Source organism: Microplitis demolitor, chromosome 10 (assembly GCF_026212275.2).
Source record: "Microplitis demolitor isolate Queensland-Clemson2020A chromosome 10, iyMicDemo2.1a, whole genome shotgun sequence".
Classification (NCBI taxonomy): Eukaryota; Metazoa; Arthropoda; class Insecta; order Hymenoptera; family Braconidae; genus Microplitis; species Microplitis demolitor.
Window position 1 is genome coordinate 6,953,792 of NC_068554.1, and position 27,992 is coordinate 6,981,783.

The 27,992-nt window shown below is 26.2% G+C and overlaps 3 protein-coding genes across 6 annotated transcripts; 1 reads left to right on the forward strand and 2 right to left on the reverse strand.

Annotated features, from left to right (window-relative positions):
* Positions 1-124: 124 nt before the first annotated feature.
* Positions 125-4,807, reverse strand: LOC103570498 (nischarin). Its single transcript, XM_008548266.3, has 2 exons — positions 4,078-4,807; positions 125-2,368 (listed from the first exon to the last, which is right to left on the reverse strand). The coding sequence occupies exons 1-2, from the start codon at positions 4,513-4,515 to the stop codon at positions 1,403-1,405; spliced, it is 1,404 nt and encodes a 467-aa protein (XP_008546488.1). The 5' UTR covers positions 4,516-4,807; the 3' UTR covers positions 125-1,402.
* Positions 4,808-7,639: 2,832 nt separating this feature from the next.
* On the forward strand, positions 7,640-18,843 carry LOC103570499 (cleavage and polyadenylation specificity factor subunit 6). 3 transcript variants are annotated; one of them, XM_014444853.2, is made up of 10 exons: positions 7,640-7,774; positions 9,472-9,708; positions 9,802-10,029; positions 10,105-10,569; positions 10,647-10,770; positions 10,835-11,205; positions 11,284-11,581; positions 11,675-11,930; positions 17,606-17,686; positions 17,909-18,843. In XM_014444853.2, the coding sequence occupies exons 1-10, from the start codon at positions 7,718-7,720 to the stop codon at positions 18,054-18,056; spliced, it is 2,265 nt and encodes a 754-aa protein (XP_014300339.1). In that variant the 5' UTR covers positions 7,640-7,717; the 3' UTR covers positions 18,057-18,843. The 3 variants fall into 3 exon arrangements, with proteins under 3 accessions (XP_014300339.1, XP_008546489.1, XP_008546490.1); XM_008548267.3 differs by having other exon boundaries at positions 7,641-7,774; positions 17,888-18,843; XM_008548268.3 differs by having other exon boundaries at positions 7,641-7,774; positions 10,856-11,205; positions 17,888-18,843.
* A 2,828-nt stretch (positions 18,844-21,671) lies between these two features.
* LOC103570500 (uncharacterized) lies at positions 21,672-26,475 on the reverse strand. 2 transcript variants are annotated; one of them, XM_053742233.1, is made up of 6 exons: positions 26,249-26,475; positions 26,057-26,167; positions 25,734-25,964; positions 22,382-24,306; positions 22,152-22,266; positions 21,672-22,087 (listed from the first exon to the last, which is right to left on the reverse strand). In XM_053742233.1, exons 1-6 carry the CDS (start codon positions 26,327-26,329, stop codon positions 21,830-21,832), a joined length of 2,721 nt encoding a protein of 906 aa, XP_053598208.1. In that variant the 5' UTR covers positions 26,330-26,475; the 3' UTR covers positions 21,672-21,829. The 2 variants fall into 2 exon arrangements, with proteins under 2 accessions (XP_053598208.1, XP_053598209.1); XM_053742234.1 differs by lacking the exon at positions 21,672-22,087 and having other exon boundaries at positions 22,155-22,266; positions 22,563-24,306.
* Positions 26,476-27,992: the final 1,517 nt, after the last annotated feature.

The following is a 27,992-nucleotide window of genomic DNA, read 5'->3' on the forward strand; positions in this document are numbered from 1 at the left end:
GATATAAATTAATTAGTAATTTGTTTTTGATCTTTAATGAAATTAAAGAAACTGATAAATTTGCAAAAATTGAAATCAATAAAAAATATTTCAAGGTTTGGATTTAAAATTTATCGCACTAATAATCATGATTAACAGCTACACTTTTAGTGTTCAAAATATTTATCAAAGATAATTAACTTTTATGGTTTTTTATGACAAAAAAAATTGAAAATTTTTTTAAATATATGTTATTTTTTTGATCTAGAATTAAAAAAAAAAAAGTTTAGTGATCCGTAGTAGCTTTAGAGAAAAGTGTATCGTAAGATTATTATATAAAAATTAAATTTCAGGATCACATTCAAAATTCATTTTTACTGTCATAAAATATTTTTTTTTGTTCTTTTAAAAAATATCAAAATATATACATATTCTTATGAAAAATAAAAATTTCTACAAGAATATGCACAATAATTAATTATTTATTAAATGATATAAGATGATCACTCGGAAAATATAAAAAAAAAAAAATTCTTATTAAATATATTTTTGGTAACTATATCGTATAAAAATCATATATAATATATACTAAAAAAATATATTTTTTTCGGGAATTCTCAGATGATATCCCCTCCTCCAATTTTAAAAAATATTCAATGACTTACAACTGTCAGAACTGTATTGAAATTTTATCAATTATTAAAAAAAAAAAATTACTTACAGTTCTTACCAATTAAAAGTTAAATAAATCTTAGCAAAATATCAATAACAATATCATAATTTTGAATTTTTTAATTTTGTAGACTAAAAATTAAATACCAAATTTTATTTGACCCCTAATTGATAACTTAATCAATTTTTTTTTCAAATCTAAATCTTTGCGAAATTGAAACTACGTTGTCCTTTTTCAATTAAAGCCATTTTCAGACAGTAATCCTCACTTTTTAAAAATATGCAATAACTCTGTCATAACGGTATTAAAATTTTACTAATTAATTTAAAAAATTAAAAACTTAATTGATAAAAGGACAACGCAGTTGCAACTTCACCTAGATATAGAATTTTTAAAAATTTATTTACAGTCGTTATCAATTAGGAGTTAAACGAAATTTGTTCAATAAATTTTAGCCTACAAAATTTGAAAATTAAAATTATAAAATTGACATAAAGATTTTACTGAAATTTATTTCCCAAATTTCGATCAACTCCCAATTGATTCAACTGTAATTTCTTTTTAAGCCTATATCAACAAAATTGCAACTACGCTATCCTTCTTTCATTTAATGCTTTTATATTTTTTTTTTTAGTTAATTTATAAAATTTGAATACGCTACTGACAGTTGTCATTGAAAATTTTCAAAAAGTGGGCACTGTCTAAGAATACCCTTAAATAATAGTAATAATAATAATAGTAATTATAGTTTTAAGCAATAGGAATTTCAGCAGAAAAAAGTGCCGAATCAGTATTATTGAACGTCATAGATTTACCCTCTCTGGCTATTCTAAGTGCCTGTAAAACAGCAACAGTATCGAGTTCTTTTTGATTAGGACGTTCATTATCAAGACAAATATCAGCAGCACGTTTACCAAATGGTTCCAGTACTTTAACACGATAATCAATTATTGTTGATACTGGATTACCAGTGAGGCGTAAATTTTCAATGCATGGTAAATGACCGATATATTTAACTTCATCAATATTTTCGATACAATTACAACTAACATCTAACCATTCTAATGAATATAATTTGCCGAACGATGCCAACGAAGTCAATTTATTTTGTGATAAATCCATATAAACAATATTACCAAGTTTTGTGTGCAAATTATCTGGTAATTTTGTAAAATTATTTGACGCTACGTGTAATTGCGATAAACGAGGTAATAATGTTATATTTGATAATTCCGTAAGACAATTATTATTTAATATAAGAGATTCAATATGCGGCATCAATTTTATTGACTCGTCGATAACTTCAATACTATTATCACTCAAATCTAATTGACTCACTTTTAACCAAACATGAGAATCATTTGCATTTTCAATACAACGATGCAACTCTTCGCACATTACTAGATCAACAATATTTTTCAACTGCGTATTGTGCACTTGCAATTCACGAACAGTGTCACGCAAATTACCCATCATATATATTTTATTAACTGGATAATTATTTATTGTCAATGTTTCTATATTTTTGAATGTTGACAGTTCTATTGGTAAAGTTGATAAGTTTATATTACTGGTTCCGTATAATTCATTGCTGCCTTGTATTGTCAAAGTTTTTAAATGTGAGTTAACATCAAGCACATGACTGAAATCGTACTTTTTGTCGGCAACTTCTGATGCAGGACATGGTTGTTTTAATCTTTCGCTTATTGCATACAACTGAAATTATTAAAAATAATTATTAGCCAATTTAACTAGTTATTTGTTTATTTATTTTTTTTTCATTAAATTGACGTCGGGCTTAAAAATTTCAAAATTTGTTTTACGATGCTACGAGTTAAGATGCTATGATGTTGGAATGTTTGCTACAGTTTTTGTAAGAAAATATTTATTAAATGCATTCAAAAGTTTAACTCTCAACGGTCACACTTCCGGCATGAATCGTAAGGGTCAAAAAAGTTCTATAAGGTCCCAACGGCTTTAATCTACTGTAGAAATGAAAGTAATCTAATTTCTATTTAAAATTTCATGGAAATAATATTTTTCGAAAAGCTAGGATCGATTTTTATTTTAAATTTTAGTTTTGAATTTAAAAAATTGTGATGGCAAAAGAAAAAAAACAAAATAAGCGGCTTTTTGCATAGAAATAAATATCTTTCATAATTTTTAATATTTTAAACTAAATTTTATGGTAAATTATTAGGGAATAAATTGACTTTGATATCGGACCAATAAAAAAAGTTTAACTTTTTAAAACGTATACTTATTTTAATAATTCAAATTCCAAATTTTCTATCGGAAATTACAATTGCCAAGAAAAAAGTTATTGGTTTTTTGAAAATATCGTTGTAAATATTGAGTTAACCGAAAAATTGCAAGAGATTTTTTTTTTAAAACTTTTATTTCTCTACAAAAAAGGTACCTTGTACTTTTTTTAAAAATTTAATAGTTATTCAGATATTTGAAATTCAATTTTCTAAATAGTAAATTGTTTAACTCCATTTCAGAAAATCCTCCATTTATGCGAAAAAAGTAATTTACAAATTTTTTCCGTCTAAAAATCAATTCCATATCTAGTATATATATAACATTTTTGTCTAGGTTACTCAAATAATATTTTTTCTGATCATTACTATCTGAAAATTGCACAAAATCACCTACTGAAAGATATTAAGTTAGACAATTTGCTAATTAGAACATCGAATTAATAATTCGAAAAATTAGATATAGAAATTTTGAATTGAAAATTGCCTGGGGTCAGTTAGTGGATCCCATGTGACCATTAAGTGTTAAATTACCATTTACTAAGTTGTAATCTATAAAACAAATCAACAAAATGTCAAAATTATTTTGTAAAAAATTACTGCTCCAAAAATCTTATTTTGAAATAAAGATATTAAACCTGGAATTTAATTATTTTGCATTTAAATCATGATATGACAATTAAGTTAGCAGACATTTAACAATATTTTGATTTTTTTAACAAAAAAATAAATATTGAAAAAGATATTTTGAAAAATTGCACTTATAGTTTATGAAATTTTCTGCAAGTGCATTTTTAGAAATATTATTTTTTATTATTATCTATCTGTTAAAAAAATTTATTTAAATCTCAAATGTCTGCTAAGTTTATTGTCATAATCATGATACTGAAATTAGCTGACGTCTAATAATTTTGTATTTTTTTTAAAAACGATTAATTAAAAAAATATATATTTCAAAAAATTGCACTCATAGTTTTTTTAATTATCTACGTAAGCATATATATATATATTTTTTTTTTAATTAAATTGGTGAAAAAAAAGTTTAAAAATTATTAATTGTCTGCTAACTTCAGGATCTTTATAAATCAATTATTTAATTATTGTGTTTAATAAATATAAAGAATATTCAAATAAATAATTAGTTAAAAAAAAAAAAATAATTACCTGCAGAGGTGAAAATGTATATGATTTTAATTGTAAAATATTAGGACCTTCATTAAAAAATTTCAATGCCATATTTTGTAATAAAAAAAAAATGTCATAGACATGAAGATCCAAGAAGACAACAAATTCACGCGGCATAGTTTTTTTCAAGTAATTATAAATAGTATTCAAGTAATTTTCCAGTGCTTGTCGACGTTTATCAATAAACGCTTCATTTTTACGTCCTATTATTTTTTTTGGCGGCAGAATATCTTTTTCAACACAGTGTTCAGACACCAATATCTCATGGAGAACGACAAATTCACTGTACCTGTGTTTTAATGTCCAATTAACGTCACCAATACTGACATTAATTGTATAAAATGTAACATTGTCTATGGTTTCGGACCCGGGTATTTTAATTTGAATGTTTTTTTGATTTAACAATGAACAAGCCATTGTTAAACAGTATAATAACTTTTTGTTCTTTTGTAAGATTGACAATGATGATACTGATGATTAATAATTTAAGTACTCAAGTATAATCTAGCCTCAATGACAATTAAATAATCCACTCAATAAATATATTTATGTTTATTCATCATCACTTTTTAAATATTTAATTATTTATAAATGTTATCTAGATATTAAATCTGCTAAATTTAATATTATTAACATTTTAACTAACCCCGATTTGAGTGTAAAAATATTTTATGTCAAAATATTAAATGTCTGACGTTTTAGATTATTATCAAAAAAATTTTTGTTTTTGTTACTATAGTTTTCACAGAATACTGTGATGGCGTTGGTAACTTTTTTTTTTTTATCACAATCTACTTTAGCGACAGATTTAAATGGAGGGAAGATTTAAAATGAGCGTGAGTGTAGCTGACAATTGTAAGTTTTTGAATAAATAAATAAAATGTAAGTAGAATGAAAATTAAACAATGCGTGATTAGATATTTGAAAAATTATTTCGCGCTTTTTTTTTTTTAAATTTCATTATTGTAATTAATTTATTTATTTATTTAAAATTTATAAATTGTGTGCACTGCGGCTGATACATCGTCGTTAAAAAAACTTAAAACGCCTCGTACATAACGTTTTTTTCGAATAGTAACATAATTTAATGCACAAAATTTTTTTAATTAAACAAAATTTTGAATCCACGGAGAATCTATGGATATATTGAAGTCACAGGAAGAATTATTTATCTGGAAACTTGTTCTCGGTCCTTTGTTAAATCCAGGGGTTCCAAAAAGTTTTGCCTCGCGACTGCTAGTTTGATCTAATGTCTCATAGTTTGCCTTATAATTACAGGCTAATGCGTAGATCTTTTAGATCGGCACTGCCAGTCATCAACGTCTGAAATCATTTTTTCCAACTTGAAGTTAAAGACATTGAATTAAAATGCAACAAATACTACCAAAAATATTTAAAAGTTATATGAGTATGATTATAGTGACATTATTTTCCCTGTCTTTCTTGGGGGTAAGTAAATAACAATAATTATAATTATAATACTAACAAGCGACCTACAGTCACTACGTGACTGCTCAAGTATTACTGCCACATTTATTAAACATGATTTGAATTTAATTGTTTGTTAAAATTTTACCAATTTCCTATCAGATATTTTGTTTGTTTTTATTATCATTGAAATTTAATACGACAAATTTTGTCATTAATACACAAATTAATTGATTTCGGTAATTGTATAATCATGGGATTGAAAACAAAATTCTACACATAGTCGAATTTTTTTTTATTTCGTTAAATATATTTCGTTTTTTAAATATCTCAACTATAATCAAAGATACAAAAAACTTATCAAATTATGAGGGTTTACCAAAGGGTTGTGTTACATTGATACGACAAAATTCAGTGTTTCGTCTCTAATATACTCATGTTTCAAATTTTTTTCAATAATTTCAAAAATCATATCAACATCTTTGAGCACAAAATTTATATATAATCTAATTATTTATGAAACGTAAGACATTGAACTAGCTAATGCATAAAAACATCTAAAACTATGAAAAGTCGAAAATTAAAACAAAAACTTTTTCATTGACACAAGTCATTGATCAACTTTTTTTCCATTGGTTTCACTAGAAATAATCAAATTAGTTTAATTAAATGTTTATTTTCAATATTATTTAATTGTTATTTATTTATCTTAAGCAATGAAATGAATAAAAAATTAAGTAAAGATGAAAATGTTAAACTGAACTTTGTTGATACCAAATTTATTAAATAATTAATTTTACTTTCCTATACTTATTTATTTAATTATTTTATGATTCTGAAGTTAGCAGACAATTAACAATTTCCGATTTTTTTTCAATTAATTAATTAATTAGAAAAAAAAAAACCTAAAAATATGCACATGTTGAAAATTAAAACAACTATAAGTACAATTATTTGAAATATTTTTTTTTTAATAATTATCGTTTTGAAACAAATCCAAAAATTATCAGACGTCGGCCAAATTCAGAATCATATTTATGAGTATGAATGTAACTGACAGGTAGGAATTTTTTAAATTTTGGAATAAATAAATAAAATGTCCGTAAAATAAAAATTAAAAAATGCGTATTCAGAAAATTGAAAAGTCAGTACGCACATTTGTTAAATTTCATTATTTTAATTTATTTATTTTAAATTTATAAATTTTTTTATGTCTGCTACATTCACACTCATTATTATTTTATGAACGAGTGTGAATGTAGCAGACATGAAACAGATTCAAAACTCTAAATAAATCGAGTAAATGCACAATAATTTCAAAATTTTTTTAATGCGCATTTTTTAAAAATTTTATTTTATTCATTATTCATTCTATTTATTAATAATTTTAAATTTGTCTGATGTCTGCAAATACATTCACACTCATTTTAATAATAGTAAAGTTAGCGGACATCTGGCAACTTTTAAAATTTTATTGAAATAATAAATTAAGATGGTTATAAAATAAAAATAAAAAAAATGTATGTTTAAATAATTTAAAATATACATGCATTTTTAAAAATTTTATTTCTTTAATTATTTAATTTTTTTTTATATATAATTAAAAAATTTTCGTATGTCTGCTACCTTTACACTCATTATTATTTTAAAAATTAATTTGTGAACATTCAGAATAACGAGAAAAGCGAAACGAAGTGGGAATTCGACGCTTCCGCCATAAAATTTTGTTGATAAACTGGAATTGATGATGCAACTTGTGGTTGAGTTTAATTTCTAGCTCTACCAGCAGCTTTATTAAATTTCCCTTTCTTTTTCTAAATCTGCGCATGCGCTCTACTTTATTTTTTATCGTATTTTTCTATCTTTCTTATATTCCATTATATAAAATGTTCAAAATAATTACCGCCAATTATTGAATCAACTTTTACAAACTTAAATATTATTTTTCTTGATCTAAAACTTTAGTTACAATAACTCTACTGTCTAAAAATTAAAAACTGTAGTTTAATTTTTAAAATGAGCTAAACTCCCGCCATTTAAATAAATGCGGAACGCGTCCATAAATTATAAAAAATATGGCGACGGTGTATTTTTACGAAGGTTGTGCTGCTGCTGAACGACACATGCTCTGGCCTCTGGCGCTTACGTCGAAGATGATGATCGAAGCCCAGTAAGCGTCGGTGTGCGTAAAATGGCGGATGGTGACATTGATTTGTATGCCGATGATCTTGAGCAAGATTTTGCCCAGGTAATTAAATCAAATTTTAAATTTATCTTGTACTCTGCTGACTTAATAATTATTTTTTACGTTTTTTCATTTTCTTTTTTTTTTTGTAATTGTGTAGAAACATTTTAATATACAGTTTAATATAGGCGTCATCTAGGTGCGATGATAACGATCGGTTTTACAAGCGGCACTTACCGCATTCATTATTTTATTATTATTTTTTTTTTTTTCACCGGTTAAATTTATTATTTATGTTACAATTTAATTGTACAATTAATTAAATAATTATCATGTTTTATTCTTCAGCATAACTTTTAATTTTAATTTTATTTTTTGGTAATTAGAGTGCGAGTTGTAAAATTACAAAAAAAAAAAAAAAAAAAAAAAAGCAAAATGGTGCTCTGACTGGAGCAAATGTCGGTTCTATGTTCTATCATTGACAATATCACTGAATATCATTGTCGTGATAACAGTGTAATTGTTTATTGGTATGACCGTTTTTTATTTTTATTTATGAGTGTGAATATTGCAGATATCAGAAAAATTTAAAATTATAAATAAATAGAGTAAATAATTAATAAAATAATTTTTATAAAAAATGCACTTTTTAATTTTTAAAGTTTTTAAATGTGCATTTTTTTAAGATTCAATTTTATTAATTGCTTACTCCATTTACAGGGTGGCCACGAACCGGGAATGTCAGGAATTATTAGGGAATTTAATACAACCGGGAAATATCATAAAAATGTCGGGAAATTTCGAAAAGTATCTGGTATTATAAAGTATTAAAAAATTTTCAATCATACGTTAGTTATAAAAATTAAGGGATTTTTAAAAAAATTTCAAATTTTCAAGTGATTTTCAACAGGTTGTAACTTGAAGGAAACTGGTCCTACGACAAAAACAAAAAAGGCAAATTGCAGCTTAAAGTGTTTAGTTTTCTGATCTAGTCTTTCAATTTTTTTATTATGTGCGGTTCCGGAGTAATCCTAAGAAAACTATCGCAAAAGAAATTTTTGCTCGTTTTAAAAATGGTCTTCGAGCTTCAATAAATTTTTTTCGACAATTATGATTGATTTATTATTGCTGTGGAACCGTGCACAATAAAAAAATTTAAAGACCAGATCAGAAAATTAAACACTTGAAGCTACAGTTTGCCTTTTTGTTTTTGTTGTACGACCATTTTCCTTTGAGTTACCAACCGTTGAAAATTACTAAAAAATTTAACATTTTTTTAGTATCCCTCAATTTTTGTAACCAGTGTATTTTGAATTTATTTGAATTATAAAATTTCTTATTAAATATTTTAACTTGCACATTTTCAACATCGAATAATCAAAAGTAGGCAATATTAATTTATTTTATTGCCATTTTTTATCGTTTCTTGCATGATTTAATTATCAAATTTGAATTTTTGAATGTTTAAATGATACGAATAAAATTTCAAAATCAGTGAAAAATGTGAACAACTATTGGAAAACTGGGAAATATCGGAATTTTGAAATCATTTCTGTGTGGCCACTGATTTATTTATAATTTTAAATTTATCTGACGTCTGCTATATTCATACTCATTTTTATTTCGCGTATTATTCATTTAAAACAATTGTTGATAATTTGTATTTTGTTTATTAGTTTTATTATTAAATAGTTGAACTGTCATTAACGGTGATTTGTTTATTGGTATAGAAATTAATTGATGATGATTATTATTTGCAGGATGAATTCGCTGGAGATGGTGTTGATTTGTATGACGACGTAATAGCCGCACCATCGGGCGGAAATGGTGGTGTATCTGGTAGCAATAGCACCAGTGGTGGTGGTGGTGATGCTGATGCATCAAATATATCTAATGAAGAGACAAATGGTAATGCACCATACCATCAATTGGGAAATAATATTCAGCCTAATCAAATTGGACGACGACACCAACTTTACGTTGGTAATTTAACTTGGGTATGTTTAATTTATTTTAAAAAAGTTAATTACTTTTTTCTCTAGAGTTTCTCTAGAGAATTTATTGTGATGAGAATCTGATTTTAATTACAGTGGACAAGTGATCAAGATATTACTGATTGTGTACAAAGTATTGGAGTATCTGATTTTGTAGAAGTTAAATTTTTCGAAAATCGTGCCAATGGACAATCTAAAGGGTTTTGTGTTATATCATTGGGCTCTGAGCAGAGTATGAGAATTTGTATGGAACGACTTCCTAAGAAAGAATTACATGGACAAAATCCGATGGTCACATATCCTACTAAACAAGCTTTAAATCAGGTATTTGTTAATTTTTTTATTATAAATATCAATTGATAATTGGGAATGTTATTTATAATTCTGTATTTTAAATAGTTTGAGTCACAATGCAAAACAAGGCCGGCCCCAGCTCCACAGCAAAATCAAAGTCAGCGTCCACATAATCCACATCAGCATCAAGCTCCAATGCCGCCTCATCAGCAGCACCCGCAGCATCCACAGCATTCACAACATGCACAGCAAAATCATGGCCCTAGAATGATGATGGGTCCACCGCAAGGACCAAGGCCGCAGCGAATGCCGCCACCTGGTATGGGCCCACCAGGTCCGGGAGGACCGGGACAACAAGGTCCTCCGCGTATGCATGGCCCACCAATGGGTGGTCCAGGACCACATCACGGTATGCCTGGGCATCCTAATCAAGGACCACCTCCACCAGGTTATCAACAGGGACATTGGAATGGTCCGAGGCCTAATGGACCGCCTGGCCCACCACGGCCTAATGGACCTCCGCAAGGACCACCTGGACCCGGTCCTGGTCAACATAGACCACCTGGAATGGTAAGTTTAATCTTAAAAATGACCGGTTATCCCCATCTGATTACAAAAAATTAATCAAAATATAAATTTTCTTTAAGCAATTCCATGGAGGCCCACCTGGACCACCAGGTCAAGGACCACCTCGACCCCCAGGACACCCGGGTGGCCCACCAGGTGATCCACGAGGTGCTCCACCTCGTCCAGAATGGAATAGACCACCTGGTACGTATAAAACAATTTAATTAAAAAAATAAAAAAAAGAAGGTTACATAATAATAATTATAAGGAATGCATCATGGACCACAAGGACCGCCAGGATTTCCTCAACACCAACATATGCAAGGCCCACAACCTCAAGGACCACCACAACGCGGACCACCACCCGGTGGAATGGGTGGTATGTTACCAGGCCCGGGAGGTGCGCCTCCAGGTCACGGTGGCCCGCCGCAAGGTCCACCACCCGGGGGACCAGCACCTCACGTCAATCCTGCATTTTTCTCACAAGGTCCACCGCATCAGCATCCAGGACAACACGCTGGAGGCCCACCACCTCACGGACCACCGCATGCGCCTCCTCATGGTCCTCATGGTCCTCCGCATTCACAGCCACATGGTCCTCATCCACCTCCTCATGGCTATGGTCCACCTCCTGCTCAGGTAAATATATTTTTTAATCACACACGTGTTAGATAAATATTAGTATGATCATTGATAATCTATGATTTATATTTACAGGCACCATACGGAACACCGGGAGCTGATCATCGTCCAGAAGACCAGCCTCAAATAAGAGAACAAGAGTTTGAAGTCATCATGGATCGTAATCGGACTGTATCATCATCAGCAATAGCACGCGCTGTCTCTGATGCCGCTGCTGGAGAATATGCTAGTGCTATCGAAACACTTGTCACTGCAATATCACTTATCAAACAGTCTAAAGTCGCTGGTGATGATCGATGTAAAATTCTTATCAGCTCACTGCAAGATACTTTACGAGGTGTTGAAACCAAGAGTTATGGATCTGCACGTCGCGGTAAGTTTTCATAAATATCATATAATTTATTGTTATTTATAAAAAAAAAAAAATTACATAATATTTACTTTAATTTTTTTTTTTTTTTTACAGAACGTTCAAGATCACGTGACAGAGAACGAAGTCACAGACGTAGACGTGAAAGATCAAGGAGTCGTGATCGTGAATACCGTGAACGCAGCAGAGAACGTGAACGTGACCGTGATCGTGAACGTGATCGAGATCGTGATCGCGATCGTGAACGTTATTACAATGAAGCATCGTATCCACGAGAAAGATCACGCAGTCGCGAGAGAGATCGTGAACGTGAACGTGACCGGGAGTACCGTGAACGCAGCCGAGAGGAAAGGTAAGTCTTTTTTTAAATTTTTTTTCTATTATTTTTATTTTTATTTGTTTGTTTATATTTTTATTTATTTTTTAAATGACAAAATAATGTCATTGCTGATGGCTATTTATTCGATGCCGCGCTAAAATATCTTCGGGACAAAATATTCGCTGACAAAATATCTGGGGATAAAATATCCATATTTATTTATTTATTTAACGACAATCGGCTATACAGTAACGAGATATACAATGATAAAAAGATATATAAATATAAATAAATCAAAAATAAAAAATAATAATCCATATAAGAATTATATTATTTGATGATTAATATTACAGAAGTAACTTCTTGATATTGACTGCAAATGAGGCAATTGTATTGCCAAAAAAGTCGATGTCCGAACAATTGCAATTGACTAGCCTTGCTATTACATAAAGTAACCTATTAACTACGTAATTTTTATTTAATTTGACGGTGTAGAGTAGTCGAGATATTCTGAGACTAGGTCTAGGGCTAACAAACCCAAACATTTAAAGTGTCTGGCGAGTCTATTAGACTTAATCTTTGTAGAAAAATGTCAAGACCGCAACTTTTCTTCAGCTTGTAGGTTGCTTATTTTAAATTTTGAACTAATATCATCGACACTAATTGGTGATCCATTAATTCTTGTACAATGAGACAGAAAATTAATGAACTTACACTGTGTCCTTTCGATCGTGTTAATGCGGATATTTGAGTAGGCGACAAACCATTGATTGAAATGTAACATATGTATTTTTTAATATATAATTGATCCCTACTTTACACACATAATAGTATTTTGGTTGGTAATTTCGTCTGCAGATATTTCGTAGTGTTTAAATTTTATTCATGGATATTTTACCCGTAGATATTTTGTTACGGAACTATTTATTCATGTAAAATATTTGCAAACGATAATGCAGATAAACATTTAAGATATTATTGAATTTTTTAATGCGTTAGTGGCTATTGTAATTATTTTTTACAAGTCAAATTATTTTGTAATACAATATACCACTAATTATTATTATTAATCTAGTGTGACTGAATTAATTATAATAAAAACGTATTTTTTTAAACGTTAATTAAGATAAATGTTTGCTGATATTTATGCGGATGATGTAGGTTTGTTAAAATATTTTTAAATTATTTTACATAAATAAAAGATGGAATTTAATTTTTATTCTTTCTATTTTTTTATCTTTTAAGTTATTTAAAAAATGTAATTGAACGTTTACACGGAAAAATATTGTGGTTCTTTTAACTATAATATTGTAATAAGACATTGTAGTAGTGAGTACTTCAGTATGTAGTAAAGAATACTACATAAATAGTACTGACGTTACTACACGTGTGGTCGAAGTTATTCCAAGTTGGAGCTGCTATTTCTTTACTCCAACTTGTAGTAACCTTAACTACAGCTGCTGTTGTACCAACTACACTTTTTTGTCCGTGTACGTATACATATATATATATATATATATATATATATATATATATATATATATATATATATATATATATATATATATATATATATATATATATATATATATATATATATATATATATATATATATTTTTTTTTTGTGCTTCGTTTTGGATGAACATTATTTCTTTTACTTCAGGTATGATAAAAGACTTAATGCTCGATCAGGGAACTAGTACTCGATCACTCCATGTATTTGTATATCTATATTTAGAAAAATTTACTGAATACAAATATACAGATACATAAGTGATCGGGTACTCGTTCCCTGATCAGGTACTGGGTCTCTTACCTTACAAATTTTTTAACTATACATCAGAAAAAAATTTCTCAAAGTTTCAGCTCTTAATTCCAACTAAACATCAATCTAAACAATTTTGAAATTTTTCCATTGAAGAAACATGTAAATTTAATGATTTTTTTTTTTCAATTATTCAATGGCTAGTTGTACAGTAGACTCTCGATTTTCTTCCGCTTTGATTTTCTTTTGTTTGTTACCCGACAGTATGTTAGTGTATAGTTAACAATGTACTCAAAAATAAATTTTCGTAAAAATATTAATAATTAACAAACAATTATCTTAACAGACTAATCTTTGCAATTAAAAATGTTACTTACTTTACCATGTACAATTTTTTTATATATTATTTTCCGTATTCCAGTAATTTATAGATGTATTTAAAGACAAATTAAAAAATAGCAAGAACGAATTGAGCTTCTCATTTGCACTTTCAACAGGAGCATTTTTTATCTCTTGTGCACTTACTATTTCCGCATTATTTGAAACCTAAAGATCTTATAAAATAGTTATTAATATTTTAAAGGAAAGTTTTTTTTGAAATTTTTAGTGAAAAAGTGGTAAATAATAGTTTTGATTAAAGTAATAATATAAGTACCATGTCAATTAATGTTTGTAATGATAAGATAAAAGACCTCCATGTATTTATTTGCCTATATTTAGTAAAATTTAGTAAATATAGATATATAAATATACCAATACATGAGTGATCGAGTACTAGTTCCCTGATCAAGTACTGGGTCTCTTACTTTAATTCATATAATGTTAGTAATTCTATAAAAAATCCCAAGTAGCACACTCAGCTTTATGACATCTATAAGATAGTAGTTCTAAGGCTGTTTTTTGACCTATTGATAAGGCACCAAAATGTTGACAGAACAATCAGAAATTTGTCATAAAAAAAATACCTGCTTAGAAAACTTAACACAAATGGCAACAAAAAGTAAATTACAAATAATTATCTAATGTCATTTGAAAAACTTGTCAATGGCGATGATTTTTCCAAGGTGGGAAAAAGAACAAATTTTCTATAGAACCTAGGATCAACATCTGTATGTCTCATTTATATAAAAAAAACTTGGCTTTGAGACAAAAAAAAAAGTTTGTGTTGTCCTTTTAAATAACATCTTTTGACATCTTAAAATTGTCTCTGTGCTACTCGAGATATATTGTTTACTTGTTTATAGTGAAATGAATAATGGTACATGTACTAAAAACTGTTGTTATCAATATTTTTTTTTGTATTCATTAAATGCATAACTACAATCTGCGTAATGAAAATAAATAATTGGGATGAAAGAGTAAAACGTGGAGATTAGAGCTTTACCCAATGGCAAAATACTCTAGTGCGAATAGAATATTAGAAACGCTGTGGGAGATCCAGGGTCTTGATACGCTTGAGGCGTGTGGGTTCACTTCTGGGCTCTAGGAGGTCTTTTACCAATGGATTCAGATATTTGTGGAGTCTGACTTGGTATTTTTTGCTGTAAAAAAAATAAACATTAGATAGTACGATATTACACTATGCTCCTCGAAAATCTTTTGTGATTGAACAAAGACACGAAACATTTACACAAACGAATCCCCACCATCAATTACGACGACTTTTAACCTTCTTTCGAATAGTGCCTTACAGGGTGATTAATTAATTTATTTATTTAATTTACGTCAATCGACATAATACATCAAAAATTAATCATAATTACTTAAAGACAATAAAAATATAAATTATTAAACGGTCTCAAGAAAATTATGCCATATTGCCCATATGAATATTATTATGCAGAATTAACTAGTACATAGTGACTTCTTTTACAATCGCTGAAAACGATGGGAGGAATCCTTCAAAAAAGTTGATATCAGTAGAGTGTTGATTTACCAATCTAGCAATTCTATTTATAGGTCTATAGTAGACATAACTTGTAGGGGATTTCGTAGGAAATTGAACTCCCTTTCAAAAAAAGTCTTACGAGTCAAGATGCTGACGTTCATACATAGTTTTCGAATTAAAAATGCAAAATTAATAGAATATCTGTAATTCGAAAACTATCATCTTGAGCGTCTTGACTTGCAAAACTTTTTTTGATGAGATTTGATTTTCTACAAAATTGTCGCTAACTCTTTAATCGTCTGGTAGTTAGTGCCCTGAAAAAAACAAAATCAGTGTTATTGAGGAAATGACTTTCACGGTTGACATAAGTAACACAGTCCTATTAATCAATGCCCTACAAATTATTCTCCAACATGACAATATTACAACTTGCAACTGAGAATTAGATAATTGTAAAGAAATCATGAGTCATTAGATTTATCTTCTTTTTAAATAGTAAAATTAAAAAATTGCGTAAATTTGTGTTTGGGTAGGAATTAAGAGCTGAAACTCACAGAGATTTTTTTTTCTGATGTATAAAAAGTATAAAAAGAAAACATATCGGAAGCGAAAAAAAATAAAATATATATATATATATATATATATATATATATATATGTATATACATTAGACTGATTCAAAAAATTTGACTTTTTTATTTTTCAACGGCACACTTTCAAAAGTTTCAGCTCGGTAGAATAAACGCCTGTAAAAATTAGAGCTCTTAAGGGGGGCCACTAGTGTGAAAAATGAAAATCATTTCTTTTTTGTTGCATGTTTCGATAGTCTTTACCTTCAAAAAAAACATACTACAATTTCTAGTGCATATCTCGAATAGTTTTTTTGAGTTACAGCTATCTGAAGAGCAGCCGCTTATCGGTTTTCGAAAATACATTTTGCACAACTCTTAATGCGCAGCATTAGAGAGTGCTTTACGATCGAAAAATTCAGTTTGCCTCTTTTTCGTGACTGTTTTTGAAAACTGCTGCATCTATAACTCGAAGACAAATCATTCGATCGATTTGATTTGAATTGCGGTTTCTTTTATATATGTTTCTAAAAAAAATGTAACTTCGGCAGGCCAAAAATCATCAAATTTTCGCGCAAAGTTTGAAATTTTTTTAAAAAAACTCCGCCATTTTGATAAATTTTAATTTTTTTCTTAGCCCAAGGGTCATGGTACGGAAAATACCTTCTAGTTTCATAAACTTTTTGGTTTTTTGATTTCTTTTTGTAGAGAATTAAATGCTCCGCAAAAAAAAAGTTTCTTATCAATTTTTGATAAATTGAATATTTCAAAAATTATTCGAGGTCAAAGTTGAATTTTTCGAATTTTTCGACTTTTTTGGTGAAATTATCAGACATTACAAAATGTCAAAGAGCCTTTTTTGGAGGCCGTTTCATTTTCAACAAATTCTCCATCACAAACTTTTCGAAATTCTTGAATGTTCTTTAGTTATTCGTATTCAAAATCTATCAGTTTCGAAAGTCGTGTTATCGTTGATTTTAATTCCAATGCAAATAACTAAAGGGCATTCAAGAATTTTGAAAAATTCGCTGAAGATAGTTTGCTGAAAATAAAACGGTCTACAAAAAAGGCCCAAATTTTATAAATTCAACTTTGATCTCGAATAACTTTTGAAATATTTAATTTATCAAAAATTGATAAGAGACTTTTTTTGTAGAGTATTCAATTTTCTACAAAATTATATATGAACCTTTTTGGTATACTAATTATTTGCATGGGAAATGGAAAGTTGCAATCAGGAAGTATTTAATGTTGATATTAAGAGTTCTAATTTTAACAGGCTTTTTTTACTCGACTGAAATTTTTAAAAGTGTGTTCTTGAAAAATAAAAAATAGTAAAATTTTTTGAATCAGTCTAATATCCATGTGTATATTATTTAATATATAATGATAAATTTGTATAAGAGAATATGTGTGAGAGTTGTATTGGTAAATTGTAATAATGATTGACCCAATTATAAAATATAAATTGTAAATTTTCTATTAGTACAACACGTCAATCATCCAGACCAAGAGTTAAAGAAGAACCAGCTGAAGCAGCACCCGTTTCGTCAGCAAAACCATCTAGGTAATGAAAATTTATTTATATTTTCAATTTATGTACTTAATAATAATAACAATTAATTGTAAATGTAAATGTAAATGCGTACAAAAGTAATAATTGATGTAAAGAGTTTTGTTAGTTATCTTATAAAAAAAAAAAAGAAAATTGTTATTAGATTGTAATTAATTTTAAGTTAATCATAATTGACTAATCTACATTGTCTAGGTATTACGACGATCGATACAGAGAACGTGATCGTGAGCGAGAACGTGAACGTGAGACAAGTCGTCGGCCAGCAGAACGTGAACGTGAACGTGAACCTGAACGAGAACGTGAACGTGAACGAGATCGTCGTGATGAACGTGCTGATTCTTCACATCGTTCCAGACATTAAAAATGAAATACTTCAAGATAATGACCTGATAACATTCTGCGACTATATCATATAATAGTACCGACAAAAATAAAAAATAACAATATTACATTCTTTATTCCATATATTTTTTTTTTAAATAAACAGTAACACTTATTACACAAACACGTATGCATACACAGTTTAAATTTAGTGCTCGTTGTGTTTGATATTAAAATTAATGTGGCATTATAAAATTTATATTACTAAATAAATACTATATATATATATACATATGAAATATATATGTAGACATTTTAATGCATCTTTTTGATATCAGATCTCTAAAAAAAAATTATTCCATTACTAAAAAGGATTTTGTGAACAGCGGACAGTTTTGGACCTTTTTTTTTATTATTATTTTAACATATGCCACAATATGTATTAATATTATGAAACAAAAAATATATATATATTCTGAATGCATAGTATATGGAATAATTAATTAATTAAAAATAAATAAATAAGTTAAAGTTATTTAAGCGAATGAATGTAGACAAAATAATTGAATTGATAATCACCAACAGTGAAAAAATAAGTCAGAATAAAAAGTGTGACAAGTGTTTTATTTAACGCGTTATATGAGGCAATTTTTGAATATAGAAGAAAAAAACACTAAATAAATAAATAATTTAAAAAATAAACGTCACTCAATAATAAATGTTGAAGATAATTAAACAAATTTATTCAAAGTGACGATTCAAGATTGTATGTTAATCTAATACAGAATTATTCGGATTTAAAATATATATTAATGAACATGTCTTTACTTTATTCATCTGTAACACTTAATCCTAGACAATTGTTAATTTATTATTTCTTTTTTTACTATTATTTTTATTATTATTCTTTTTATTATTATTCTTATTATTATTATTACTATTACATTTAAATGCTTAATTAGATATTGTGGTTTGTCTGAATTAAAAAAAAAATAATTGCTAAATTGTAGCATTTATTTTTTTTTATCTTGTCGACAATTCTATTTAAATAATTGAAGATTTTAAAAATGTGTAAAAGTTTTTTGTAAGAAAAAAAAATATGTTTGTATTTTTTTTTTAATCAAAACTAAAAAGACAAACCAATTTTAATTAACAAAAGCTTTAAATACTATTTTATAAAATAGCAATTTTATAATTGCTTATTTATTAACTTGTCAATTATTTTACAAATGTGACAGTTTGTAAAAAAACAAAAAAGAAACAAAGTCAACAACAAATACGTCTATCATTTTCAAATTATAGTGATATCTATATTTTAATTTAATATATTTTGTGAGAAATGTTTGTTATAATCAAAACTATTTGCCATAAATATTTATTTTATTATTTTTAACGCTAAGTCATCTATATACATTTATATTTATTTTATATTTTATACGCTAGATTAGATTAGTTTTATTCTTTTATGTTACAACTTACATTTCTCACAAAATAATTTAGTAAAATTTTTTATATAAATCGAAAAGATAAAAAAAAACCGTAGTTTCCCGTAGATAATTCCAACCGAAATATTCCTGTCTTTTTTCTGTTATACATAAATTTATATTAATATTTATATAAATATTTAAATATTGTCGAGTTGTCAAATGCATGCTGCTTTCAAATTATCTATTACACAAATCGTTAATTTAAGAAAATTTATTTATATATCGCCTATAGTTTTATTATCAATAATTCGATATGATCAATAATTAAAAAATAATTGTTTTAATAATTATAAATTTATAATTTAACTATAGGTAAACTGTAAAAAAAATATAAATACAATGTAATTGTTTTTATATTTTATGAATGAAAAATTTAATTTTTAATAGATTTTTTAGTACCAACGTTTTATTATTTAAACGTTGATATTTTAATGTGATTTCATAGAAAAAATTCTCAACGATAATTAAAATTCTCAACGATAAATAAAAAGTCCTATGGCTGTGATACAAATTTTATAAAAAGTAAAATAAATATTCCAATTATTAATTTATTATAGAGGAGAATTTGATAAATTTTTTAAAAATATTTTTTTTAATTATAAATTACTTGTTAAGATTAAATGTAAAACTTAATAATGGGAATATTTTTTTTACCTTTATCGAAAAAAAAAAATCTTTTTTTTTCTTTCATAACTGTCGATACTTAAAAAAAAAATTATTGCAATAAGCAATATTTTACGTTATAAAAATAATTTTTTTTCTTTCTCTCTGAAAATTATTTTTTTTTTTTTTTAATTTAATTATTATGTGTAATCAATTTTTTTTTTTATAATTTTATTTTTCTCCGTTTATTTCTTTTGTTAATTATTAATGTTAAAAAATTTATTAGTTTTATATTATTAGCTTATTATTATTATGATTATTATTATTATTAATAATAAGCAATGAATTGTTTCAAAACTGCGATAACATCAATCAGCAATACTTCAGAATAAAACAGAATACAGGCTTGCAGGGTAAGTTTGTCATGACGTTGAGAAATGCAAATTGTATTATAAATGTAAAAAAAAAATTGACTCAATGCAAAAAAAAGAAACCTTTAGTTGATAAGCCGCTGAAAAATATCGCATTTAAAAAAAATTTTTTAATTATCAATTATAAATTAAATTAAAAAAAAAAAAGTTTTCATAAAAATTATTATTTTATAACAGCGACAAAAAATAATAAAAATATATGAGCGATATTTCTAATCTATTTTTATCGATTATAAAGCGTATGAAAAAAAGATTTGATAACTTATAGTTTTATTATTAATGATTGATTTTTTAAAATACAAATTTACCGTAAATTTTATTCCATTTAAAAGATAAAATTTTACTTTTCAATTTATGTTTAAATTTTATTATTTTAATTTTTTTCTTTATTTATGAAAAAAAAAAAAATATGAGAATATTATAAATGCGATAGAGTGATTGAAAAATGATAAAAAATTAAAATTGTTATCGTTCAATTTGCATTTGAAAAAAAAGTAAAAATAATAGATCGATAAATTTTTGTTTTATAATTAATGATATAATTAAACAAAGAATTGTAATACAGATTGTATTTATTTAAAAGACGAGCATCCTGTTTCGGTAGGTATTTAAAAAAGGGAAACATGTCAGCATAGTCATTACTCTTGCGATAAATCCATTAAGACTGTGATAAAATGTAATTATAAAAAAAAAATAATAGATGATTTAAGGTAAGTGTCATAATAAACGAGAGATTAAATATAAATTATTATTTATACGTATATGAATATTTTTAAAAAATTTATGTCTTGATGTTATAAATTTGTCTGATATTTTTTAAATTGTTATTTATTATTATGTAAACCGCATAGACATTTAAATAATTCATATTTGAATTTTCTGTCAATAATTTTTTATTTTTTTTTTTATTATTCCTTGTATCAAGGCGACTGTTATATATTTAATATTTAAAATATTTTTATGTCAAAGAGAATAAAACTAAATATCAATAGTCAAACTGTACATACTGTACTTTTTTTGTAATCAATAATTTAACAATCGAGTACTGAATTAAAAAAAATTCTCAATGATCAGGAATTTAAAAAATAAAACAAATTGTTTTATAAATATTTTTTGTTATATATATATTGCTATTAATAAAATTTAACAAATACATATTTTAATTTAATAAGTAGAGAGTATTTTATTTTATTATTTGGCACAAAAATTGTATCTAAAAATTTTAAATTATTAAATTTTAAAAATTTTATATTATATACATTAAAAAAATTTTTTTTTACTTTTATTTTTTTTTATGGATGAAGGAAACATTTTGTTGATTTTTTTTGTATAAGACAATTGACGTGATAAGCATGACCACATGGAAATATTGATATTCCATTATTCCCTAATAAAACTGGGGTTTGTAATGAAAGAGTACAGGAAGAACATATTGATGATTTTGTCTTGAATTTAATTCCCCAATGATGAACGCCACTTCCAAATAAATTTTTTTTAATAAATTCTTTCTCGATATCTTTTTCCAATGATTCTTTCAGCGTTTTCTGTACCTGAAAAAATTAATTTTATTTATAATTGTTATAAAAATAATCAGCAAAAGAAAAAAAAACTTACCTCTGATGAACAAATCGAATTATAATCATTATTTAATTTATTCCCATCAAATTCAACTGTATGATCAAGTCCATGCTGTTCTAATAATTTTGTAAATATAAGTGACTGATAAATACTGAAAAATCAAATCAAAACATTTTTAAATGTAAGAAAAAAAAAATTTAATAAATTGATCTATTAAATTTTTAAAAAATACAATAAACATTTAAATTAATTAAAATAATAATTACTTTTCTTTTAATTTAACATGAGGTAATAATTTTTCCAAGTTTTTAATAAATTTAAATGCTGTGTCAATATTTTTTTTCTTTATAATAAAACGAGCTATTTCACTCCAATCAAGTGCATAAAATAGCTCATTATCGTTACTAATTAAAGCTTTATATTTTCGTTTGCACATCAAACAAATACCTTTCTCCATAAATTTATAACTTTCAGCGGCATAATTCCATAGCTCTCTATCGTCATCAATAAGAATGAATAAATTGGCAATAATTTTATTGTCTCTAGTTTGAAGGCACAATGGAATAATATCACACTCAAATTTATTATCTATTTGAATTTGAAAATACTCGCGCCACATGTACGGTATTTTACAACATATATTTATTGCATTACTTTTATTTACTTTAACTAATAATTTAAGTAAATTTATTCCTACTTCTATAAACTTTGGCTCCATATCGTAGTAATTATTTTTAAATAATTTTTTCTCACAAATACAATCAGCACTTGAATTTAAATCAATAAATGCCCGAGTAATTTCCTCAATCACAAAATTATTTTCAAAGTATAAATCAATCATCACATTTTCTAATAACACATTAAAATAATGACGTTCAACAGATCGTATTATTTCATAAACAAATTGTTTTAATTCAATTTGTTTATATTTATTTTTAATATCCATAATATTTTTAATTATATCATTAATTATTTTATCAGTGTCTTCATTAAGACAATTTTTCAATGAATTTATCAACTCATAAATCGGTTCTACATCACTTTGAATATTTTTAAATTCTGTTTTAAACTGAGATTTCAAATCACCATCATTACTTTCATTCGTTGAATCATTTACTTTAAAATAATTATTTTTAATATCACCATTGCTACCATTAATTGTCATGTTTTTAAATTCATTTGTTAAAACAATTTCATCTGATTCATTATCAACCTTCTGTTTTATTTCACTGTTATTTTTATCATTAATGTCGAAAAAATAATTATTGTACTCATCATTATTAAATAAACCATGACCTGAATTAACAACAACAATTCCCGAATTTAATCTCTGTGGTGTAAAATTCGATTGTATTGATGTAACTATCGGAAGTAAAACATTATTTATATCTGCGTCATTTGTTAAATCATTGCGATACAATTTACATAATTGTAAACAATCGTCAAATAATTTATGATCATAAAATTTTAAAATTAAATAATCACTTGTCGACAATAGTAAATAATGAAAGGTACCTAGTGTTGTCATAATATAAATTTTATCATCAATCACATTAATCATAAATATATTATTAAATTCAATCGATATAATTGTCGTATTTATTGGATCTATTATAAATATATTATTAGTAGTATAAGAGAGCAAGTATTTATTATTTATAACTTGTAGACGTGAAAAATTAATTGTTTGAGTATTTTTTGAGCTGTCGTTATCACAATAACTTGATTTTATAGATGATGATTTGAATATTTGAACGGGAGGTTGTAGCGCTTCTTTAAATTGATGAGTCTTTACAACTGTACCCATTACATTGACTTCCCAAAGACGGCAACCAGGTCTCGTACAGTAAATTATTAAATTATCATCAACTGGCTGATCATTCAAACTCATCATTGTCAGACCTACTGATTTTTGGATTTTTTCCGAGGCATCGGTTGTCATTAAGCTTGATGACGATGATGATAATGGTAATGATGATTTAACTTGCTCATTATTTTTAAAAAAACACCCACCGTACTCGCCGTCACGTGCTTTGTTACCGATTTGTTTGAATTGTTCATGAGATGTGTCACAAATGTAACACCGAGTGAGAGTTGATACCAATAAGTAGTGGGAGGAATAATCCATTTGTACAACTGATGAGTCCAAGTGCATTAATGCACACGATGGTGCTTGAAACATTCCATTTACCTAAATGATTTACGAAAAAAAAATTTTTATTTTGATAAAGCCGTGTAAAAAAAATTCGTTCTGAAAAAATTACAAAAGCGTTCGACATGTGGAACTTTCAAACTTAATACAGATTATAACTTCGAGTGAAACTTTTTTTATTGTTTGTAATTTTGATAGTAAACATAGAAGTTTATCTAGGACTTAATATCAGCAAATTTTGAGTAAAAGAATAAAGTTTATAAAACATTTTTCTCAAAACAATTTTAGTACATTTTACCCTCATTTCGAAAAAATTCCTTTTAGGAAACAATAGTCCCATAAGAATCAAAAAACGTTCATAAAAAGTTCCAAATTAGAGGTTTTTTAAATTTTTTAGAACGAAGGTAAAATGTAAAAATATGTTTCAAAAACTTTCTTCTTTGACTCGAAATTCTCCAATATAAAATACTAGATAAATTTTTTTTTACTGTCAAAATTACAAACGATAAAAAAAGTTTCACTAGAATTTTTATTATGTCTCAAGTTTAGAGTCTCCACATGTCGAACTTTTTTAAAATCTTTTTGGAAGGATTTTTTTTACACGAAGTTGCTTAAGGGGGGAAAGGGGTTGGTAAAAAAAAAGAGCCTATTTTTGCGATTTTTTTTTTTTTTTTTTTTTTTTTTTCAGAATATTTTCTTTATTAAAATTCTTAATGTTAGTGACATTCTTAAGCATCATTCCAAGAATATTCTGTTAAGTTTTCGTAAGAAAATATTGAAAAATAAGCCAGTGATAGTAGGGAGAACCGAGTCAACTTAAAAAAAAGCCTCCATGCCGTAGGCAGGATAACTCATGACTGCCTCATCTAAAATCAAAAAACCAAAAAGATTTCTTTAGTACATAAGTTTATCTTAGATTTGAACGAAGGATTTTTTTTTTCAATAGATACTTATTTTTTAATTAAATAAAAGGAGCAATTTTTGGCAAAAGTTAGAGTTTTTTGATTGCACCTTTACCAAAAATTCAAAAATGAATATTTTGTTTATTCCTTCGTTCAAATCCAAGATAAACTTATGTTCTAAAGAAATCTTTTTGGTTTTTCGATTTCAGATGAGGCAGTCATGAGTTATCCTGCCTAAGGCTGAAAATTTTGATTTTTGAGGTGACTTGGCTCTTCCCACTACCACTGGCTTGTTTTTAAATATTTTTTATGAAAATTTGTCAGAATATTCTTGGAATGATGCTTAATAATGTCACAAATTTTAAGAATTTTAATAAAGAAGTTACTCTGAAAAAAAAAAAAAAACCACAAAAGTATGCTCTTTTATTTTGTATCTCAAACCCTTTTCCCCCTTAAGTAATTACTAAATTAATATTTTTTCTTTATGTAGAAAATTATATATTGAAAATACATAAAGTGGATTTTAATTATTTGAATAAAATAAATAATAATAAAATAACTTACAGTAAAAATTGATAATACAACAGTAGATACTCTTCCATTATTGTCACCAACATAAATTTCCGAACTTTTTTCATTCCAACATAAACAAGTTATTACTGTATCACGTCCATTTGATATTATTGATAATAATTTAACTGGTTTAATATTAATAATACAAATACTACCACGTTTTGTTGATAATGCTAGGGTTTTTTCATCAGGTGATATCAGGACATGAGTAACTGGCCCTTCCTTTTATTGAAAAAAAATAATAAATAAATAAAAATTATTGAAATAATTATTAATTAAATTAATTAATTATCTATAGACATGTATTTACTTACTGATTGAGGTATTAATTGTTGAAAAGTACATGGCTCCCGTGTAAATAAATAAATACTACCACTAGTTGATCCAAGTGCTATGTAATTTGTTGATACATGAATACAAGTATACTTTAAAATATAAAATTCATTTAATTTATCAAATATGATTATAAAAAGTATTATTATTATTAATTACAAGTATTTAATTACCTTTATTCTTTGTGTTGCTACAATAGGTTTTAATAATAATGAATTAATGTCTTCATACTCAGATAAAATTAATTTATTCATTATTTAAATTAAAAATACAATAACAAATAATAAGTATTGACTATTATTATTAAGTTAAATAGATTTAACTGAGTAAACAATAGTCATTTTATTAAACAGTAGTTTTTTTGTTTAATTTATTTGTAAATAAAAAAATCAGCTGACATTTTGACATTTGATTCTCGGTAATGCAGAGTTTTTGTTATCTTGGTGTTATATACCAGCGCGTGCGCGGAGTTTTAAAAATTCGCGCCTTGGAAATAAAAAAAAATTATACTGAAGCTAGCGGACGTCTAGTAATTTTTTATTTTGTATTTTTTTAAGTAGTAAATTATAAAAAAAAATATTTGATAAAATTGCACCTACAGTTTTTAAAATTTTCTACATGTGCATATTTTTAGTTTTATTTTTTTTGTTATTTATTTGGTGAAAAAAAACTGAAAATTTTCAATTGTCTATTAACGATTGTGGATTGTAAAAGAAAATGGTCAGAGGTTTCTTTTTGAAATATCCAAGGCAGATAGAATGTTGTTTCATGAAAGAGATCACTGATCAATACATTTTCACAAGTAAACACGTGACAAATAAAAATTTAGATGCATTTTTTAATGAACATATCCTAAATTTGTTCAATAAGTGTCAAACGTTACCTGTTTAAAAATATTGATGGGAATGGAAAAGAATTAAAAATGATGAAATTTGAATTTGTTTCAATAATTTCAATTCTTTTATATATATATATATATATATATATATATATATATATATATATATATATATATATATATATATATATATATATACATATATATATATATATATAGTTTGCATAGAGTGACCGCTTCTCAATTCTTTTCAATCAGTATTTTTGACCAGGATAAGTCAATTGGAGATTATTGTTGACATGTTGGTGTTTTGAATAAGAGTTTCATGGTATAACTTTTTTTTCAATAAATTTTTTGATATCTTGCATAGTTTTCGAGATATTAAATTTATAAGATTGATATGTTGAATTAAAATTAAAATTTCTCGGGTTTTAAAGATTTTTTAATTCTTTTAGAATTTTTTTTATTAGACATAATAATTTGTTATACTTATTTAGACATAATAATTTATATGTATAAAAATCAACTTTCTCTCTTTATACTTTTTTTTTTTTTATAAAAAATGAGGTTTGAATTTAGAATCTTGAGGCGAAGCCCCCAATAAAAGAAAAACAATTAATTTATTTTGCCAAAAGGTAATTTTGCTGACGATGAATTAAAAATTAAATAATAAAAATAGTTTAAATTTTCAAGACAGTAAAATTAGCGGACATCTGACAATTTTAAAAACTTTGAAATTATAAATTATAATGTTTATAAAATAAAAATAAAAAAATGCATGTTTAGAAAATTCACTACATGCATTTTTTTCAAATTTTATCGTTTTAATTATTTAATTTTTTTACGCTTAATTTAAAAATTGTCGTATGTCTGCTACATTTAAACTCATTGAATTTTCAACTCTCCGAGAAATTATTGATTAGTAATTGACTTCAGTACCACATTAAATACTTACAATTAGTTTAAATTTTATCTATTTTTCGAAACAATAAATTGAAGGGTTTATAATAATTAATGTAGTTCAAGTGCGCGGCAACATAAGCGCTGTGTGTCACTTCCGGACAGTTTGCTCAGTGTTT

Excerpts from the sequence above, each read along its gene's own strand:
- LOC103570498 (XM_008548266.3), bottom strand. The coding sequence starts at position 4,515 with ATGGCTTGTTCATTGTTAAATCAAAAAAACATTCAAATTAAAATACCC. Across the intron at positions 2,369-4,077 it reads ATACATTTTCACCTCTGCAG|TTGTATGCAATAAGCGAAAG; the intron begins GTAATTATTTTT and ends TAATAATTTCAG.
- LOC103570499 (XM_008548267.3), top strand. The coding sequence starts at position 7,718 with ATGGCGGATGGTGACATTGATTTGTATGCCGATGATCTTGAGCAAGAT. Across the intron at positions 7,775-9,471 it reads TTGAGCAAGATTTTGCCCAG|GATGAATTCGCTGGAGATGG; the intron begins GTAATTAAATCA and ends TATTATTTGCAG. Across the intron at positions 10,030-10,104 it reads CTAAACAAGCTTTAAATCAG|TTTGAGTCACAATGCAAAAC; the intron begins GTATTTGTTAAT and ends TATTTTAAATAG.
- LOC103570500 (XM_053742233.1), bottom strand. The coding sequence starts at position 26,329 with ATGAATAAATTAATTTTATCTGAGTATGAAGACATTAATTCATTATTA. Across the intron at positions 26,168-26,248 it reads TAGCAACACAAAGAATAAAG|TATACTTGTATTCATGTATC; the intron begins GTAATTAAATAC and ends TATATTTTAAAG. Across the intron at positions 25,965-26,056 it reads AACAATTAATACCTCAATCA|GAAGGGCCAGTTACTCATGT; the intron begins GTAAGTAAATAC and ends TTTCAATAAAAG.